Here is a 19,906-nt window from a genome sequence, read left to right as displayed (position 1 = left end):
GCCTCTAGCTTAGAAATGCAGGCAGGTGGGTGTGCTTAACTGAAAAGAAATGTAAAACAGAGGTTTAACCACCTGAAGACCACCCTATAGCAGTATTACTGCTATAGGGCGGTCCTCCTGTGCAAAATCACGTGTATATATATACACACACGATTTTGCACTTCCGCCATAGGGGGCACATGCATGCCACCGTCGGCTCCCTTTTGCTGTGAACACTCACAGCAGAAGCCGATCTGCGAGCCCAGTTGAATGGATATTCGCCTGCACCCACCAATCATCGGGCAGGACAAAACAGGCAGAGCTCTGTTCTGACAGTTTGGAAAGACAAAGTTCGTGTGTCCCTGCAAAGCTGGGAACATGATCCTTCACTTCCCTTAGTAACAGCGCCACCTGGTGTACACCAAGAACATGGCTAGGCACACTGTTAACCTTTTGATCACCCTAGATGTTAACTCTTTCCCAAGCAGTGTCATTAGTACAGTGATCAGTGCATATTTTTAGCATTGATCACTGTATTAGTGTCACTGGTTCCCACAAAGTGTCAGTTAGTGTAAAAATGTCTGCCGCAATATCGCCGTCCCGCTATAAGTTGCTAAATGCCGCATTACCAGTAAAAAAAAAATTCCAGTATATTTCCCATAGTTTGTAGATGCTATAATGTTTGCGCAAATTAATCAATATATACTTATTGGGATTGTGTAGCAGAATACATTTTGGTCTAAATTTAGGAAATTTTCATTTTCAGTTTTTTTTATTGGATATGTTTTTATAGTAGAAAATGAAAAATATTGTTTTTTTCCCAAATTGTCTGTCTTTTTTTAATTTATAACGCCAAAAGTAAAAACCGCAGAGGTGATCAAATACCCCTCTATTTGTGGGGAAAAAAGAACATAAATTTAATTTATGTGCAGCGTTGCATGACCGTGCAATCGCCAGTTAAATTAACACAGCTCTGTATTGCAAAAAATGGCCTGGTCAGGAGGGGGTAAATCTTCCAGAGGGCAAGTGGTTTAAATAGGTAAATATGATACACTTTCCTATCTATAGCAGAATAAGGATTACAAATAGTTAATGTTCATTGTGAGAGTTTAGTTCCACTTTAAGGAGCTTTTCACACATTTTGGGGACATTTTTCCAACCATCCATTTATTTATTTATGTATTTCAGGTACTTATATATTTAGAGTGACACCCCATTGCCTAACCTGTCCTTTTTGCACCAGAGTGCACATGCCTTGTGTTGTGGTCCACTATGGGGTTGATTTACTAAAGGAAAGTAGACTGTGCATTTTGCAAAGTGCAGTTGCACTCTGCAAGTGCAGTTGCTCCAGAGCAGGGGCGGACTGACCATTTGGAAACTCGGGCACTGCCCGAGGGCCCTGGGTCAGTAGGGGGCCCCATGAGATGCCCCTGGTACCTTTTTCATAGGCTTTTTTGAGTTTGGGCAAGGACACAGGGGCCCCATGATCCCCTATTGCCCGGGGGCCCCATGAGTTGTCAGTCCGCCCCTGCTCTAGAGCTTAGTAAATGAGCAAAAACTCTGCAGACTTCCATCATCTAATCATGTGCAAACAAAAATGCATTTTTTTTTCTTTTCTTTTCATGCGATTATCAATTCTTTGCAAAGTGAAACCTTACCTAATTTACTAAGCTCTGAAGCAATTGCACTTGCAGAGAGCAACTGAACTTTGCAAAGTGCATAGTCTATTTGTCTTTAGTAAATCAACTCATATATCTTAACCCCTTCACGCCGGCCGCACGCAAATCTGTGGCCTCCCGGCGTCTGGGCGTAGACGCCGAGTGGCCGCATATTTGCGTTCATGTCGCAAAAAAGATATGTGCTGAGAGCATGCGCCCTGCGCTTTCCCAGCATACTTGAGGTACTCACGGAAAGGTCCCGGTCCGCTCTTTCGATCGGGACCTTTCCCGATCATGTGACTGGCCGTGACGTGACGTCACGGCGGCCACATGACACTAAGCCACGCCCCATCCCGCCCACTTCCCAGCGCAGGAACTCCTTTTCACGCCAGGACGATCCGGCGTGAAGGGGTTAAAAAGAGTGTGCAGGGCACATTAAGAGCAAAATACCACACACTAACATACATGTGGTAAAACATTGCAATGGACCACAATGGTCTGAAGAGAGCCATATCCGCTTGCATTTATGTCACTTGTTACTGCTTGCATTGTGAATGCACTTATGCAAATTTTGTGTTTTTGCATAAAAATGACTTTTTGGTTTATTATGCAAATCCAGGGAAAATCATTCAAGTGCCAATATGGATCCTTGCTCTTTTGCAATGCTATACTTCCCAAAGAATCAAAATCGGCAGCCCAACACACCACAATGAACCAAAATTGCTCCTTCACCAGGTTTGGTTAGTATAGTGCACTGCAACACTGGTGCGTTGCAAAGGTACCTTGAGTTACCATTCATAGTGAACGGCCCTGCAGTGTACCACCACGTCTAACATACATTATCGAAGTGCTTCGATGTATACGTGAACAAGCAGGACCTTTCTATCCTTTTACACTGTTTATTTAGCTATATATATATTCAATGTAGACCCTACCGTGTAATGCTTTGTGGGACGAAAAGAAAGGTATAAAAATATATAAGATAATGCCAATAACCCAAATCCTATCATAGACATTCCATGCCTCATCTTTTCAATTATTTATTGTTAATGTACACTTTACATTTCTAAATAATTCAACTACAACAGTTGTGACACAGTCTTACCGTTGACAGATGTTTATCAGAAAGACAGATTGCTGAGATTAGATTGGTAGTTTTAACGAACAGATCTAAGGGGGTTTATAAGTATAAAGGGGAAAGTCTCTGTAGTATGCACAGTTCAATCATATGCAAGATTGTAACCTCCAGCATGAACCGGCCACTTCCAGCATACCTCTTCTACCTAGTCCCTGCTGTATGCTTTTTCTTTATCTGTGAAGGTAAGTGCTATAATTACTGTTTTTTTAGACAAACGTTGCAATAAAGCTGGCACAAATCCTCATTGGAGCACAACACAGATGCCGAAATTTACTGAAACAACCGTAGACACTAAATTTAGTAAAGAAAAATACAAGTGACAATTTTTGCTTGTGTTCAACTGAGACCTTACTTCCAACTAAATTGTTACTCTTGAGAACTTTTATAGGCTGTATAGCCAGGATTTTGTTGTTCTGCATAGAAAACCATTCCCAGTAGCTTAGTTACCAACAAAACAAAATGTCCTTGTGCCACCATTTTTGCGGTGCATCCAACAAGCAATTGAAGGCCAGGAATAGACTTTTACTAGGGATGGAGCATTTATTTAAAATGGGTGTGGTAATAAGAGAGGCATACAGTATTGTTAAACTATTTTACAATTTGTTTAACCCCTTCCCGCCTAAGGATAAAACAAATGTTAATGCCTAAGCACAATTCTGCAACTTTGACATGTGTTAGTAAAACTGTACTTATCATCACAACTACTGTGTATATAGGCGGATTATACCTTGTATTTTTTTTTCAGGACAAATTCTTCTTTTATTTGGTGGTAAATGGTAATAGATATCTCCTGATTTTTTTTTTTTATTGTCAAAGGAAAACTGGCCCAAAATAGTAAAAAACAAACCTTTTCTTATTTAGCTATATATTTCTTGCTACTACCATAACCTACCACCAAAGACTAACCGAAAATAAATTCTCCTGCTCCCGACGATTACAGTGATACCACATATGTGTATGTTAGTTGTTGTTTGTACTTGTAATACAGCCCAGAAACAATAGTGCACATTTTGGGGTTTTTTTAAATTCCCGCCCAAAATATACTGACCCTAACCTTTGACCCTTGTGTGACCTAAACATTAACCCTGGCAATGACCTAGCTCTAACCTTGATGCGGGGTTTTTTTTTTTTTTTTTTACGCACTGTTATGTTTATATACAGTGTATTTCTCTCCTCCATTCAGAGAGAGAGAAACCATAGGGGTGGGTATCACAGCGACTTATCACTGTAATAGCCAATCAGAGGCTATCACAGTGATCCAGTGTCCCGGAACCATGAGTTACATGTCCTGATCCTTAGTACTGGATCAAGGGCTCCCGGTGAAACCCCGGTCTCTGTGCTGGGAGCTCGCTGTGCAGTGCGCTCCAAGCACAAACACAGATATGTATATATACGGCCCCACGCGAAAAAATCCCAGTCCAGTGGGGCCGCATATACAGTATGCATATTGTCAGTGCGAAGGGGTTAAAATACTGTCAGTCTATATAAAATGCCGCAACCCAACAGCTTTTGCATTGAATACAGTGGTAAACACCAATGACACTGCAACATATTTAGCAAAAACATCATTTGACACTGACTGTTGTGCTGTGTAAAGAGAACCTGCTGTGGCTGCTGATGGGATGAGTTGAGGGCATTGTGGCAAAAAATCTAAGAACTAAAACTTATCAGGACTTAAAGGAGATACTTGTGATACTTATAAAATAAACATACATTTTCACCTTGATGATGCAGAATTGTTATGATGCTGCAGCTGTCCCCCACTGGCTCTAAGACTGAGAACTGAGTGATCACATGACCTTTTCTTCACCCATCAGCTCTTTCAAATACTGAACCCACCTGCTGACACAAACACCAGGTCAGTGAAAGTTTTTTCTCATATACATCCCGCTCCCATCTTACTTTCCTCTGACTGGGCTTCTTGTGCTGCACTCTCCTATGGTGGCCTCCACTGGACACACCCAGACTGAGTGGACGGAAAGGAGGTGGAGTTGGATTCTTTCTATTCACACAGAGCACCTTCCAAGTCCTTCCTACCCCTCCCTCTCTATTCCTCCCTTCTTTTGAGACGCACTGTATTAATCTGTTTTTTGCCAATTTCTCTGAGGATTACAGTGATTTATCGGCCTCCTGAACCAGTATCACCCTGTTTTGATGATTTCTCTGCCTGGCTACCCTACTTTCTCTCCTCTGAATTACCCACTATTATTCCTGGTGACCTTAACATCCCTGTTAATGTTAACATCCCGGCTACTGCTCAGCTTTTCAACTTAACCTAATCTTTTGACTGAATGCAATGGATACATACTTCCACTCACTCCAATGGTAATACCCTTGACCTTGTCTTCTCCCATCTCTGCACTCCTGGCAACCTTACCAATGCTCCCTTTCCTCTCTCTCTGATCACAACCTCATCACTTTCATGGTATCCTTGTCTTCAATCACCTATCCCTCCAAGCAGCAAATTATTACTTGTAGAAACCTTCACCACTTTAACCCTACACTTTTCTATTCTGCTACTGACCACCTATATGACAAAATCTCTCCCTTTTCCTGTCCTAACCTGGCCACCTCTGTCTACAACAGTTCACTCTCATTCGCACTGGACTCACTTGTTCCTCTAACTCAGTGTTTCTCAACTCCAGTCCTCATTGACCCCCAACAGGTCATGTTTTCAGGATTTCCATTATTTTGCACAGGTGATTTGATCAGTTTCACTGCCTTAGTAATTACCACAGCTGTTTCTTCTGAGGGAAATCCTGAAAACATGACCTGTTGGGGGTCCATGAGGACTGGAGTTGAGAAACACTGCTCTAACTACATAAAGAATAAGGCTGTTATAACCCTGGCAAACTGACAATACCAGAAATCTCAAGAGATGTTGTCGTGCTCTTGATCAACTGTGGCCTAAAACCAAATCCCTATAGGACTTCACCCTATATAAATCTGCCCTCCTAACATACCATTCCTCCCTCCATGCTGCCAAACAAACTTACTTTGTCTCTCTTAATACCTTGTCATCCAGTCCTTGCCGGCTCTTCGCTACCTTTAACTCTGCTTTGTTCCCTCCTCCTTTACTGTCTAACTCACTCAATGCCCAAGAGATTGCCAATCACTGCAAAGGCAAGACTGATGCAATATGTGAGGACACATCCAATATACAGATATCTTCCCCTCTTAACATACCTTGTCCAACAGCACAATCAACACTTTCCTGTTTTTACCTGGCTACTAAAGAAGAGGTTACCAAACTGTTCTCAGATGCCCACCTAACCAATTGTCTCCTGGATCCTGTTCCCTCACAACTACTATAGTCACCCTCTTGTTCTATCCTAAGCTCTGTCACTCATATCTTCAATCTTTCCCTCTCTATCAGCACCTTCCCCTCTCCTCTAAAGCATGCACAGGTCACTCCCATACTTAAAAAGCCTCCTCCTTTCCAGCTCCTCTGCATGTAGGTGACCTCTTCCCATCTGGACCCCTCCCGGGCGCCTGCTATCCAGCCTACCACTTCTCCATCTTCCACCTGAACTCTCCTGCTGCTGAGCAGGCTCAGTCACTCTTAAGGGCTGTCCTGAACCTTTGCCAAGCCTCCTGTTGGGGATTGGCCAGGATCCCTTGAGAGTGCAGACCAGTCACCCCTCACTCCCTCCTACTACTTCTAGAATCTTCTCCAAAATTCTAGAGCAGGGGGAAGTTCCAGAGAGCTGGTCTGCAGAGCCTCTCAGACCTTACATGAATTTGACCTCCCTCTGACTATCTCCACAGGCTGCTGCTCAGCCTCTAAGTAACAATTTGACTCTAGCTCCCCTTAGCTATCTTGAAGGGTGCTATAGAAAGTAAATGAAACAGAACTACATGGAATGGAAGGGTGGAGGATGTCTGCACATCAGCAGTCACCCTCCACACTTCTATTTGCCTTACACTGCAACTGTTTCTAAAAGGTACAAGGTTCTCACATCACCTCTCGTATGCTGAGGTTTTATATTGAGAGAGCTTACTTGCTTTTCTCCTGGTGATTTGTAAGAAACCGTTTTTGACAACAATTCCATCCAGATCTCACTCTGCCTACTTCTTGGATAGAGTCACCACATACCTGTCTTTTTGGATCCACCATCTTGGACTCATATCTCCCAGCCATAGGCCCACTCCCACATTCCCCGCCAGAGGCCACAGTGTTTAGAATAAAGAAATGTCCACTCCATTTGCATTTCAACATTTTACTGTAACTGTTCGCACATATTTCTTCATCACAGCATCATATCTTCACAGAATCACTGACAGAGTCTATAGTGCAGAACATCATGACAGTGAGTTCAAATTAGTGCAGGGCACTATTCATCGGGTTAGCAATCTTCCCTTGATTTTACATTAAGCCCCTCACAACAGTCAGCTCACCACAGAGTTCCTCAGTTCCAGGCCACAAATCCACAGTTGATGGTCAAGGGTGGCAAGGTGACCCCATTTGTTTCTGAAAGGATGTTCTTCTGTCCCACTTGTAGGTGCTGACCAGCTGGGCAACCCCCACTTTTTCTTGTCTAGGTAACTTGTCTTGCACTCCAGCCTCTTGGGTCCCACCCCTAGCTGAGGGGCAAAGCTTAAAGCGAAGCTCCACAGACAAAGGGGAAATTACACTTTAAAGCTTTGTCCCCCGCTCCCCATTAAGGATTGGCACCTTTGGGGAATGGGGGAGAGTGGGTACTCGAATTTGACAGGTACCCACTCCCACTTTCGGTGTGATCGCCTAAGGCGATCAGAAGCAGAAGTTGTCTTCCCCCCTCCCTCCTGTAGTCTTCTGGGACACGTGACAGGTCCCAGAAGACTACAGGACCATTCACAAAGCACATGCGCAGTGGGAATCCGGCTGTGAAGCCACAAGCTGTCACAGCCAGGTGCCCACACTGAAGATGCCGGCGGCTGGGGAAAGAAGACGGCCAGTGAAACCAGCCATTGTGAAGACACTGCTGGACCGAGGGACAGGTAAGTGTCTGTATTTTAAAAGTCAGCAGGTACAGTTTTTGTAGCTGCTGACTTTTTTTTTTAATTCAACTAGAACTCTGCTTTAAGGGGGCACTAAACCTTCCAAGAGACTGGCTGCTATAGATGGTGGGAGAGAGTTTTTTTGATCAAGGAAGATGGTCAGAATCATGGGGCGCACAACACAACATCACAACAATGGGGTATTATGAGATAGCATGGATTGTTAATTATTATTATTATTATTATACAGTATTTATAAAGCGCCACTAGTTCGCTCAGCGCTGTACATTACAAAGGGGGACAGAACATGTGACAGAACAATACCAATACAATGCAAAACATGAGGGGATTGAGGGCCCTGTTCTTTCGAGCTTACAATCTAGGAGGGAGGGGATAGTGGTACAGGAGGAGATAGCTGTGGGGGATGGAGTGGTAGGAAGAGTGGAGGAGGTCGGCAAGTTAGCAGGGGGTGGGGTAGGCTTCCCTGAAGAGATGGGTTTTCAGGGTGCGCCTAAAGGAGAGGAGAGTAGGTGATAATCTGATGGGTTGGGGCAGGGAGTTCCAGAGGATGGGTGACACTCTGGAGAAGTCCTGGAGGCGGGCATGGGTGGAGGAGACCAGGGAACTAGAGAGAAGGAGGTCTTGTGAGGAGCGGAGTGTGCGTGCTGGGCGGTATTTGGATATTAAGTCAGTGATGTAGTTCGGGGCAGTATGGTGGACAGCTTTGTACGTCAGCGTTAGGATATTGAATTTGATCCGTTGCGCAATCGGAAGCCAGTGGAGGGATTGGCAGAGGGGGGTGGCGGAGACAGAGCGGTTGGAAAGGTGAATGAATCTGGCAGCCGTATTCAGGATCGACTGAAGCGGGGATAGCCAGCGGCGAGGCAGGCCAGTGAGGAGGGAGTTGCAGTAATCGAGTCGTGACATGATGAGGGAGTGGATGAGCTGTTTAGTGGTTTCTGGGGTTAGGAACGTGCGGATTTTGGCGATGTTGCGGAGGTGGAGTCTGCACGAGTTTGTTAAAGATTGGACTTGGGGTTGAAAGGATAGGTTGGAGTCCAGGATTATCATCTCATCTCAAAAAAATTCCAACTCTCTTTGTCTGGTTTGCTCATAAAACACCATCAAAATGCAAGATAATATTCCTGCTTACACATACAGTTGCAAGAAAAAGTATGTGAACCCCTTGGGATTATGTGGAGTTTTGCATGAATTGGGCATAAAATGTGCTCTGAACGTCATCTAAGTCACAATAGAAGAACACAGTCTGCTGAACATAATACTACACAAACATTAGATGTTGCCATGGTTTAATTGCACATAACATGTAAACATTCACAGTGCAGGGAGGAAAAAGTATGTGAACCTTTGGACTTAATAACTGGTTGACCCTTCTTTGGCAGCAATAACCTCAAGCAAACGTTTCCTGTAGTTGCAGATCAGACCTGCACAACGATCTGGAGTAATTTTGGACCACTCCTCTTCACAAAACTGTTTCAGTGTAGCAATATTCTTGGGATGTCTGGTGTGAATCGCTCTCTTAAGGTCATGCCACAGCATTTCAATCGGGTTGAGGTCAGGACTCTGACTGGGCCACTCCAGAAGGCGTATTCTGTGCTGTTGCAGCCATTGTTTTGTTGAATTACTTTTATGCTTCGGGTCATTGTGCTGTTGCATCACCCATCCTCTGCGGAGCTTCAGTTGGCGAACAGATGGTCGTACGTTTTCCTGTAAAATGTCTTGATAAACTCTGGAATTCATTTTCCCATCAATGACAACAATCCGTCCAGGCCCTGAGGCAGCAAAGCAGCCCCAAACCATGATGCTCCCTCCGCCATGTTTTACAGTGGGGATGAGGTTTTGATGTTGGTGTGCTGTGCCTTTGTTTCTCCACACATAGTGTTGTGTGTTCTTCCCAAACAACTCAATCTTGGTTCCACCTGTCCACAGTATATTTTGCCAGTAGTCCTGTGGAACATCCAGGTGCTCTTTTGCAAACTTCAAACGTGCTGCAATATTCTTTTTGGACAGCAGTGGCTTCCTCCGTGGTGTCCTCCCATGTACTCCATTCTTGTTTAATGTTTTCCTTATTGTAGATGTGTCAACAAAAATGTTAGCATGTGCCAGAGATTTCTGTAGGTCTTTAGCTGACACTCTGGGATTCTTCTTTACCTCATGCAGCATTCTGCGCTGTGCTCTTGCAGTCATTTTTACAGGACGACCCCATCTAGGGAGAGTAGCAACAGTGCTAAACTTTCTCCATTTGTAGACAGTCTGTCTTACCGTGGACACATGAACATCAAGGCTTTTGGAGATACTTTTGTAACCCTTTCCAGCTTCATGCAAGTCAACAATTCTTGATCGTAGGTCTTCTGAGAGCTCTTTTCTGCGAGGCATGGTTCACATCAGACAGTGCTTCTTGAAACCAGTAAACACAAAACAGGTGTGTGTTTTTTAAGGGCAGGACAGCTGTCAGCAACACATCCAATATCATCACACTGATTGGAGTCAAGGTTGGCTCACTCCTGGCTCCAATTAGCTCTGGGAGAAGTCATTAAGCTAGGGCCTCACATACTTTTTCCTCCCTGCACTGGGAATGTTTACATGTTATGTGCAATTAAACCATGGCAACATCTAATGTTTGTGTAGTATTATGTTCAGCAGACTGTGTTCTTCTATTGTTGTGACTTAGATGACGTTCAGAGCAAATTTTATGCCCAATTCATGCAAAACTCCACGTAATCCCAAGGGGTTCACATACTTTTTCTTGCAACTGTAGCATGCTAACTCTATGGAGATGGAGGCCCAGCGCTAGTAAGAATGTAATTATTTCTTTTGCTTAAAATGACATTTTATTATTATTTAGGTGCAAACATAAAAATTTTCAATGGAGATGACGTCATTCCCCATTCCAGGCCTTACATGGCACTAATAGAGACTCAGAAAGAAAGAACAAAATCAATATGTGCTGGAAGTTTAATCAGGCCTGACTGGGTGCTGACCGCAGCTCACTGTAAACTGTAAGTACACAAGGTTTTTTTTTATTTTAATATTATCATTGCCTAATGTAATGCTTCGGAAACATTTTGCTATTAAAGTGGACCTTGCACAATCGGACAAGGTAAAAAAAAAACCCTCGGGGGGAAAAAGTAAATTTACTTACCTTACACCTGGCTGCTGCACATGTTGCCCAAGCAAAAGTATTGGCACAATCTTTCCAGAAAGATCCCGGGGAATACTGGGTATCCCAAATCTCATAAGAAGATATATTTCCATTGTGCTAGAGTCTCTCCCCACAAGATTTGGGATACTTACCATTCCCTAGAATCCTGCCATCCCCCTCTGCTGTACTGAAGATGGGGGTAAGGTAACTATATTTACTAACTTTTCTCCTGTTTTTTTTTTGTTACTTTAATGGCATGACTTATAGGCAGGGAGGCCCTGATTTATTAAGTGGATCCTGCATGTTAGTGCAAGGCCCCCTTTAACAAACATTAAAGTAGATCTAAACCCAAAGTTAATAACATTTACTTTGCTAAAGCACTGAGTTTCATTAACATGTTCTATATGTTATAATAAAATACACCTACTATGCCTGGTGAGGTGGGGTAGTTTCTCTAAGGGCAGGGCTGCTGTTAGAAACTACGGGGCCCTATACAGACAACCTTACAGCCCCCCCCCCCAAACGAAAAAACAGTTTACTATGCTTCACTTATCAATGAACACAGTAGTGATCGGTTTCAATCACTCACTGTGTTCATTCAGTAAAGAAAAGGGCTGGTAAATGTGACATATTTACCAGAACTTTCCCCCGCTCTCCACCCTGCAGGATCAAATTGTGTTCTTGCAGCAGCCAGTGGGAAGGAGAAGAAAGAAGCTGGCAGCACTGCAGGGGTGGGGGCACACAGGGGGCCTAGGCAGCAGAAGAAAATGTATGGTGCACAAGGAGAGTGATGGGGGAGTGGCAATTGCCAAAACCAATCCCCTGTATGGCTCTCTCTTTCAGCTGCTGCAGACAGGGGATTGGTTCCAGTAATTGCCCCCTCACCAAGCTGATCACCATCCCTGCGCACATCCAATTCACCCATCTGCATGGGACCCCCTGCTGGACTGGGCCCCGTACAGGAGGACTGGTCCATGGCCATGTCTAAGGGTGATCGTTTTTATTTTGTAATAAAGAAAAAAAGTTTAAAAACTAAAAGCATAAGTCCAGAAGATGATCCAGCAAGCCAAAAATACCAGAGGATGTCCCCTAGCCATAAAGATGGGATCTCAAACCCAGCTAACAGTTATATAATTTATCTATCGTTAATATTTTACTATTATTCACGTAAATTGAGTTAAGCAATAGTTGTGCGAGAAGTGGAATTACAATACTACAGCACCACCTGTTGCTGTTATCTGTACATTGTAACTGTTTCATGTTACATTCTACTGTATGTACATCATGTTATAATATAGACCAAGGGTGTCCAACCTGCAGCTCAAGACGGCTGTCAATGCGGCCCAACACAAAATGGTAAACTTACTTAAAAATGTTGATTTTTTTTTGTAAAAATGCTTTTACACTTAGCACACACATGCAGACGAAGAAATTTTGTCTTTTTACTGGACTTTTTTTTATCTTCCCCAAAGAAAAATACCTTACTCTTCACAATCACACCTTTTCCATGTCATCAGTTTTCAGCAGCATCTATATTTGAGAGCAACTATTTTCAAGGATAAAACATAAAGGGCAAAATTAGAACCTAAATATCTGATGAACACATTGAGAATTCACTTCTACATCCATCAAACCAGATACTGATGAGTTAGTTTATCAAAAACAGCATCAAATATCACGCTAATTTAATGTTGCCCTTTAATGAAAAATATTACAAAAAAGTTTTATTTACTCAGATAGGTTCATTATCTATATCAGTGTTCGTTAACCACTTGCCCTCCAGAGGATTTACCCCTTCCTGACCAGGCCATTTTTTGCTATATAGTGCTGCGTTACTTTAACTGACAATTGCGCGGTCATGCAATGCTGAACCCAAATGAAATTTATGTTCTTTTTTCCCTAGAAATGGAGCTTTTTTTTGGTGGTATTTGATCACCTGTGCATTTTTTTTTTGCACTATAAACAAAAAAAGATCGACAATTTTGAAAAAAAAACTATATTTTTTACTTTTTTCTATAAACCATATTGAGTAAAAAAATTTATTTCATCATAACTAGGCCACAATTTATTCTGCTACATGTCTTTGCTTAAAAAAACACCAATACATGTAAATTAATTGGTTTACATGAAAGTTCCTACCACTCCATCCCCCACAGCTATCTCCTCCTGTACCACTATCCCCTCCCTCCTAGATTGTAAGCTCGAAAGAACAGAGCCCTTGAGCCCCTCTTGTATCACATTGTATTGTTACTGTACTGTCGCATGTTCTGTCCCCATTCATAATGTACAGCGCTGAGTGAATTGTTGGCGCTTTATAAATACTGAATAATAATAATAAAGTTATAGTGTCTACAAATGGCGGTATATATAGTGGAATTTAAAAAACAAAATTTTTATACTAGTAATGGTGGCAATCAGTTACTTATTGCGGGACTGCAGTGGGCATTCTGACACTGGGGGGAGCTGAATAACTACCACTGACATCCCAATGACACTCATATAGTGATCAGTGCTAATAAAAAGCACTGACACTGTACTAATGACACTGGGCAGGAAGGGGTAACATCTGGGGCGATCAAAGGGTTAACTGTGTGCTGTTTTACTATGTGTGCTGTGTGTGTTTTACTAGGGAAACATACTGCTGTGTATTTCTCTGCTGTGCAGGGGAGAGAGGATAAGAGCTGCTGCAGACGTGCATAGGGCTCGGGTAAGTATTTGGGGGGCTTAGAGGTGTGCTAATATTAAAAGGATTTTTACCTTAATGCAGAGAATGCATTAGGGGAAAAAACGTTTACGTTTACAACCACTTTAAAGTGGATGTAAACCTCTGACAAGAAATATGAACAAAGCATATCCCTCTACAACGTGTCACCAAGTGTAATTTCCTATTCCCTGCCTTTTTTCCTCTGCTATCTGTATGAGTCACTTCTGAAAAGCTTTCCTGACACCCAGAGGTAAAAAGGTGACAGGGGAGGGACCTCCAGCCCACAGCCTGTGATTGACAGCCTCAGCTCTGTTCTTGTGTGCTTTGTGAAGGGGGGGTGTCCCTTCCCTTCCATCAGTTGTGAGAGCTTCCCCCATTGAGCTTTGCAGGGCATAACTTCAGCTCCCCACCTCCTGTTTTCTAAAAGCTCAGACAAGCTGTATAAATTTTGCACTTTGAACATCTGTAGAGGATAGAGGGATGCAGATAAACAGGTACAACGTATGTAGGGGGATTTATATAGTCTCTGTGTATCACCAGAGGCCAGTCACTTCACTGAGTATATATAAGAGTTTACAACTACTTTAAAGCAGAACTTCATGCTCTTGATCAATATTAACTATTTTAATCCTTATACTGCTAGCATTAGTAAACAGATAGGAAAGTATATCATATTTACCTGTTTTAAACTTTTATTTTTACATTTCTTTAGTTATGTCTTAGTTTCCAGGCCTAGGAAACTGATGTCATACATCCCAGGAGTCTTCAGGAGCGGAGGAGGGGTTTTCCCAGTTAAGCAAACCCTCTTGCTTGCATGCCTGAGCTAAGGGCAGATGGATTACAGGAAGTAAATGCTAAAGGAATCATCTGCCCTTACTCAAGATGGTCGTATCCAGAAATGATAGGGGTTTTATTTTATAAGTGATTTCTCAGCAAAATAAAGCATGCAGACATGGATGGATGGGGGAAGTTTTCTTTGAATATCAAAATTTAATTAAATAGCATTTTTCAATATGTGGTGCTCAGATGTAGTGTAATTCTCCTTTTACTTCCAGGTTCCAACTGACGAAATCCTAAAACAGGGAACCCAGGTTCATCTAACCTGATTTTAAATACTGATTATATTGTTGCAGGGAACAGAAGGGTAATACTTCTCTCGATTTCCCTGTGTCATTTACAAATGTGTCAGTGACAGAATTCTCTTTATTGCTGAGTCAGTGATTGAAGAGCAAAATTAAAAGAATCTGTGTTCCCTTCTATATTCCCTTTCTCCCCACTGGTGAGATCCACAAGGGAATGTCCCTGGAACATGAAGCCACTGCCAAAATTAACAAATTAATAAAAATAGACAAATTTGGTAGAGTAAAGTCAATCCATCCCAGCAGGGTACAACAATCAGTAACAATATACTATAAATCAACATGGAACTCTTTTTGCACTAAAATGTATAATCTCCAAATCTGCCCTATGGACAATATTCTCAGTAAGCCCATCAGAAATCATGTCTTTGGACCCTGTTTTGATGTTGTTTTGTTGGTGATGCTGATTCTCCAGTAGTTCATCTCAACTTTTCTGCTGGTATAATATGTATGGCACCAATTTTTTTTTACACATGCCCGTACTTCTTTTTTCTCTTGCACGATATTGTGCCATACTTTTTATTAAGTTCCTGTAGAGGCTGAGATTTTAAAGGCGAAAGGTGGGTGGAATGAGGCCTACATAATGGTTGCCTTGAAACCACACCCAATGTGGGTACAAGAGAGTAAATGGAATTGGTGCTTGGAGGGAACCACAAGTACGGAGATCCTAATATGAGTAAATACAGCAAATAAAATCACAAGCAGTACAGATGAAAGGTGACATGTTAGGCATAAAGTCCAAAAATCCAAATGTCCTAGAAAGGGTATGACAGGCGAAGGCAACTCCCCATAGAGCGAAGCAGTACTTTGCAGGAGATAAAAAACGAACAGAAGAGGACGCCAATCTGAGTGTAGAGGGTTAAAAGGAGTAAAAAATACTCACAAATGTAAGGAGTTAAAAGGCATGGTTAAAAGTCATCCTCTGGTAAGCCGTTTGTCAGCCAGCGATGTGGTTGTGGATCCTGGTCAATCAGGATGAACGGGGATGGAGACCTTGCTTCTTCTTCTTCAGCGCTTGCTTCTTCTTCAGACCTGCTGGTCTGAAGAAGAAGCAAGCACTTCGAAATGTGTCACCTGACTTCTCCTTGCTTTGCCATCGGTCACCCCTGCCGGGTCTGGGATTTCCTTGCTGTCCGCGCTGGTAAACGGCGCCATTTTCAAATCTCCTGCAAAGCTGACAGCTGACGGCTCCATCCCCGGTCATCCTGATTGACCCTGACCCTAAACCACATTGCTAGCTGACAAACGGATTACCAGAGGATGACTTTTACCTCCTTGCGTTTGTGAGTAGTTTCTACTCCTTTTGATACCATTAAAGTGTTAACCCTCTGCACTCAGATTGGCGCCCCCTTCTGTTCGATGGAAAACACACCCAGCTACAGAGAGTCTAAGAACCATTACAGAATTCTTTTCCCCTGAATTCATAGAATATTTTTACATATTTTCAGTAAATGATGAAAACTGTTAAATGTTTATCATTAGCATATAATACAACATGGCTGTATTCCAAGAAAGACTTTCAATAATCTATATTTAGTACAATTAAGAGTCACTGTAAATAAAATGTTTTAGTTAAGTAGTACCTATCCCTGAAGGAGTTGCTGATGTTTTAATTCCACCAGTTTCAGGTGTTAGTGATCCACACATCGAGGCTGATGGAACCCAAGTTCTACGTTGGAGCGCTCTAAACAGCATTTTTTAATCCCAGTGAGAAAAGGGAAGCACAGTACAAATCCCTGGGGGTCCCAGAACTGAGTAGTGCTGTCCCTCTTAGCAGGAATGTGACAAAGATGGTGGTCAAAGGCCTTGTACCACCTTTATCTGAGGTGCCCAGAATGAAAAACTAGTTGTTACTATAATGCACAAAATTGAAATATAAGTTTCGAGTGGAAATGTTGCTTTAAACTTTTCATTTCTGCCATATTCCTTAGGATAGCAAATATCACTACAGTAACTCTTGGCGCTCACTCAATGAAAGAAAATGAATCTGAGAAGCAGAAGATGAAAGTTATCAGACTCTTTGCATACAAGACGTATAACTCCACAACAAAACAAAATGATATTCAACTTTTGCAGGTAGGAATTGCATGTGCACTTTATGTAAATTGTTAGCTTGTACGACTACAGAAGCTCATAAAATATGGTGTCTTTCAATAGTAGCCTAAGGCTAAAAGAAGAATGGTGTCTCCCTATAATACAGCCTCCGTTTACAGGCAGAGATATAATCTGATATTGATTAATTAGCAGGGGTGCTTGAAAACACCTTGAATTTGTTTGATGCTGTATTTACACTGATCAAGTGAACATTAGGGTTAGCACACACAGGTGTTTTTTTTTTCCATAATATGTTTTTACTAAAAAGTTATCAAATCATACATAACAAATTTGAGTAGCCATAGATTTGAGGTATGGACAAAGATCAGCAGCACACAGGTTGTTAAGTATACATTTCTCCATTTGCTTTTATTCAAAGTTCTAAAACTACAATCCACATTTATCAAAGATGTTTGACAAACTGATGGTTGATGCAAACCATAAAGACCCTTAAAAAGGAGTGATCTATGAAAGCTGTGCCAGCAAAAGGAGGCAAAGGGCAAAGGATTGGTCACCAGTCTGTTGTCCCTTTTACCATGCCTTGTTCTGCACTGCATCTCAGTTTGGAGATTGTCTTTGTAGAGGCAGCAATGTACTTCTTCACGTAAGAGCCTCCAGCAAGAAGAACAGTAAACAGCACAGCAGGTACGGCAACAAATCTCCTTAAAGCGGAGTTCCACCCAAAATTGGTCCCCCACTCCCCATTACGGATTGGCACCTTTGGGGAGTGGGGGGGATGGGTACCCGAAACAGACAGGTACCCTCTCCCACTTCTGCTGCGATCGCCTAGGCAATCGGAAGTGGAAGTTGTCCTTCTACCCTCCCTCCCTGTAGTCTTTTGGGACACGTGACAGGTCCCAGAAGACGATGGGGCCATTCAGGAAGCGCAGCACTACTCGCGCATGCACAGTGAGCACCCGGCTGTGAAGCCGCAAGCTGTCACAGCTGGGTGCCCACACTGAAGATGCCGGCGCCTGGAATACAGGACGGCCAGTGAAACGGGCTGCGGCGGGGGCAACGCGGGATCGTGGGACAGGTGGGTGGCTGTTTTTTTAAAAGTCAGCAACTACAGTTTTTGTAGGTACTGACTTTTATTTTTTTACAGAGTGAGTGGAACTCACTCGCTTTAAGCAGTCAGAGGCAGCAGTGCCATAGATATCACACTGAAGATATATAGTACATGTATGAGTCTCTAGGTACAGGAGTGCCTAAGCACACTCACATATCAGGAAGAGCACAGCTAATTTTTTTCAGGAGAAATCCCAGTCAAGAGGTAATTTTTTCAGGTGCTGATAAGGCATAATTAACATTTCTAAATTTTTTTCATAACATAGCTTATCTTTATTTTTTTTAGTTCCAGTCCACTTTTTTGGGCTATCAACCACAGTGGCATGCATTAATTAATTAATGGAGTGGCTTCCATCTTGCTTGAGGGAGAGGAAGATCATTTCAGGGGTGTCCTGTTCCAAACCCTTGCCAATCAACATTTTTCCCAGTGCTGTTAGGCAGCTAAAAGGCTTGTCAGCTCCCCCTTTCTTTGGGCATCAGATTTGCAGCGGTGACAAGTGTATGTAGCCAATCAGACTAGTGATCTGCATATTTTGATAGTGACAAGTGCCACACATAGGCATAAATGGAGATGTTCAAAGCAAGTTCCCTATGCTCCTCTAAAAAGAGTGTATAGCACAGGGACTTGGTAAAACTTATCTTTGCGCCATGTTCACTGCATATAAAATCTGCAGTCGCTATTGTAACACCCTGCTGTAATACTCGTTGCAGGATGTTAAATGGACACTAGATGGCAATGTCCTGCAGCCCAGTTGCACAGACTCTGTTGAAAAGCTTTGTGGAATTCGTAGGCTGACTGCAGGACTTTGCTGCTTGACAGTGAGCTAGTGAACTACATTTCCCAGAGCAGCTGGCGTGTGGGCAGAGGCAAATAAATACAGAAGCCTGGGAACCCGGAGACAGGAAGTGAATAGGGAGAGAAGGTGTGAAGGGAAGGCTGTGCAGGACGCTGGAGGACCGGGCTAGGCCAGGTCTTTGAGAGTGGAGGAGAAAGGAGGAATTGCTGACCGCTGATGAGTCTGATGAACTGCCCTGCAAGCAGGCTGACCAGAGTGCTGTTGCCTGGAGTGATCTCTGAAGGGGGAACTGTAACGAATACAGTGCTCGACCACTACCCTTCTCACCAATTTGTGACAAAGGACCAGCCAATAGCACACCGCACTGTCACTTGTGTAACAATACCACTATCAACTGCACCATGCGCAAAGATTTTCCAGCTCGCAGGACCACAATCTATGTGTCAGCAGCCTGAGAGCATTTGTCACTGTGTTAGGTTGATTAGCATTTAACCCTTCAAACTCCAAACTGCCACCAGATAGCTTTGGGCCTATCAACCCTTCACAATGTTAGCAAGAACAAATGTGAATAATTAACGTCTGTAACACACACTATCACCACAGACAGGTATATTCAGAGGATTATTATATACAGTAGCACTCTTCAAGAGGCAGGGATTCTTTAGCCCAAAGAGCCCAAAAGAGCCCAAAGTGAGCTAGCCTCTCTGTTTTGTAGTTTTTCTTTGCTCACTGGGGAAGAAATATCTCAAGACTGGGGCTATCATTTAAATTCCAGGACATCTAGAACTGATTGAGTTTGTGCTGTGTTGTGACCCTTATTTGAAGTTATTAAGAGTGATAACTGTTATTTCATGCACATTTTTTGTTTGCTGCCTTACTGTGCCTACTTTTCACTTTAATACAACCAAAGTATCAGTTCACTCTAAACTGTGTGTGAGTCTATTTTATGGTTGCAGCCAAATGGTTCTTCTGGCTAGAGGTTTAAGGTGGTGCCAGCAGGGGTTGGGCTTTCATAGCGGGACCAGGCAAGACAGGGAACCCCTGAGGGGGTAGTGCTACATTATCTATGTGTATTTTGCATGCTATGAGCAGCAATTTGGAGTATGAAAAGGACTTAGAGACAAAAGGCAACTGAGTGTATATTTTCATTCAGCAGTAAACGTCTCTAAATACATTGTATATGTGT

General features: G+C 42.8%; 1 protein-coding gene across 1 annotated transcript in view; it reads left to right on the top strand.

Annotated features, from left to right (window-relative positions):
- Positions 1–2,844: 2,844 nt before the first annotated feature.
- Positions 2,845–19,906, top strand: part of LOC149453693 (granzyme A-like) — a 31,686-nt gene continuing 14,624 nt past the window's right edge. The window contains exons 1-3 of the mRNA XM_089688087.1: positions 2,845–2,957; positions 10,622–10,775; positions 16,693–16,837. Of these exons, the coding sequence (XP_089544213.1) occupies positions 2,849–2,957; positions 10,622–10,775; positions 16,693–16,837 (408 nt within the window). The 5' untranslated portion in view covers positions 2,845–2,848. The remainder of the gene's footprint in view (positions 2,958–10,621; positions 10,776–16,692; positions 16,838–19,906) is intronic.

The sequence above is a fragment of the Staurois parvus genome, unplaced genomic scaffold (genome assembly GCF_062004578.1).
Source record: "Staurois parvus isolate SC_StPar_1 unplaced genomic scaffold, SC_StPar_1.0 ptg000445l, whole genome shotgun sequence".
In the NCBI taxonomy this organism is placed as follows: Eukaryota; Metazoa; Chordata; class Amphibia; order Anura; family Ranidae; genus Staurois; species Staurois parvus.
This window is presented reverse-complemented; position numbering and strand designations above follow the sequence as displayed.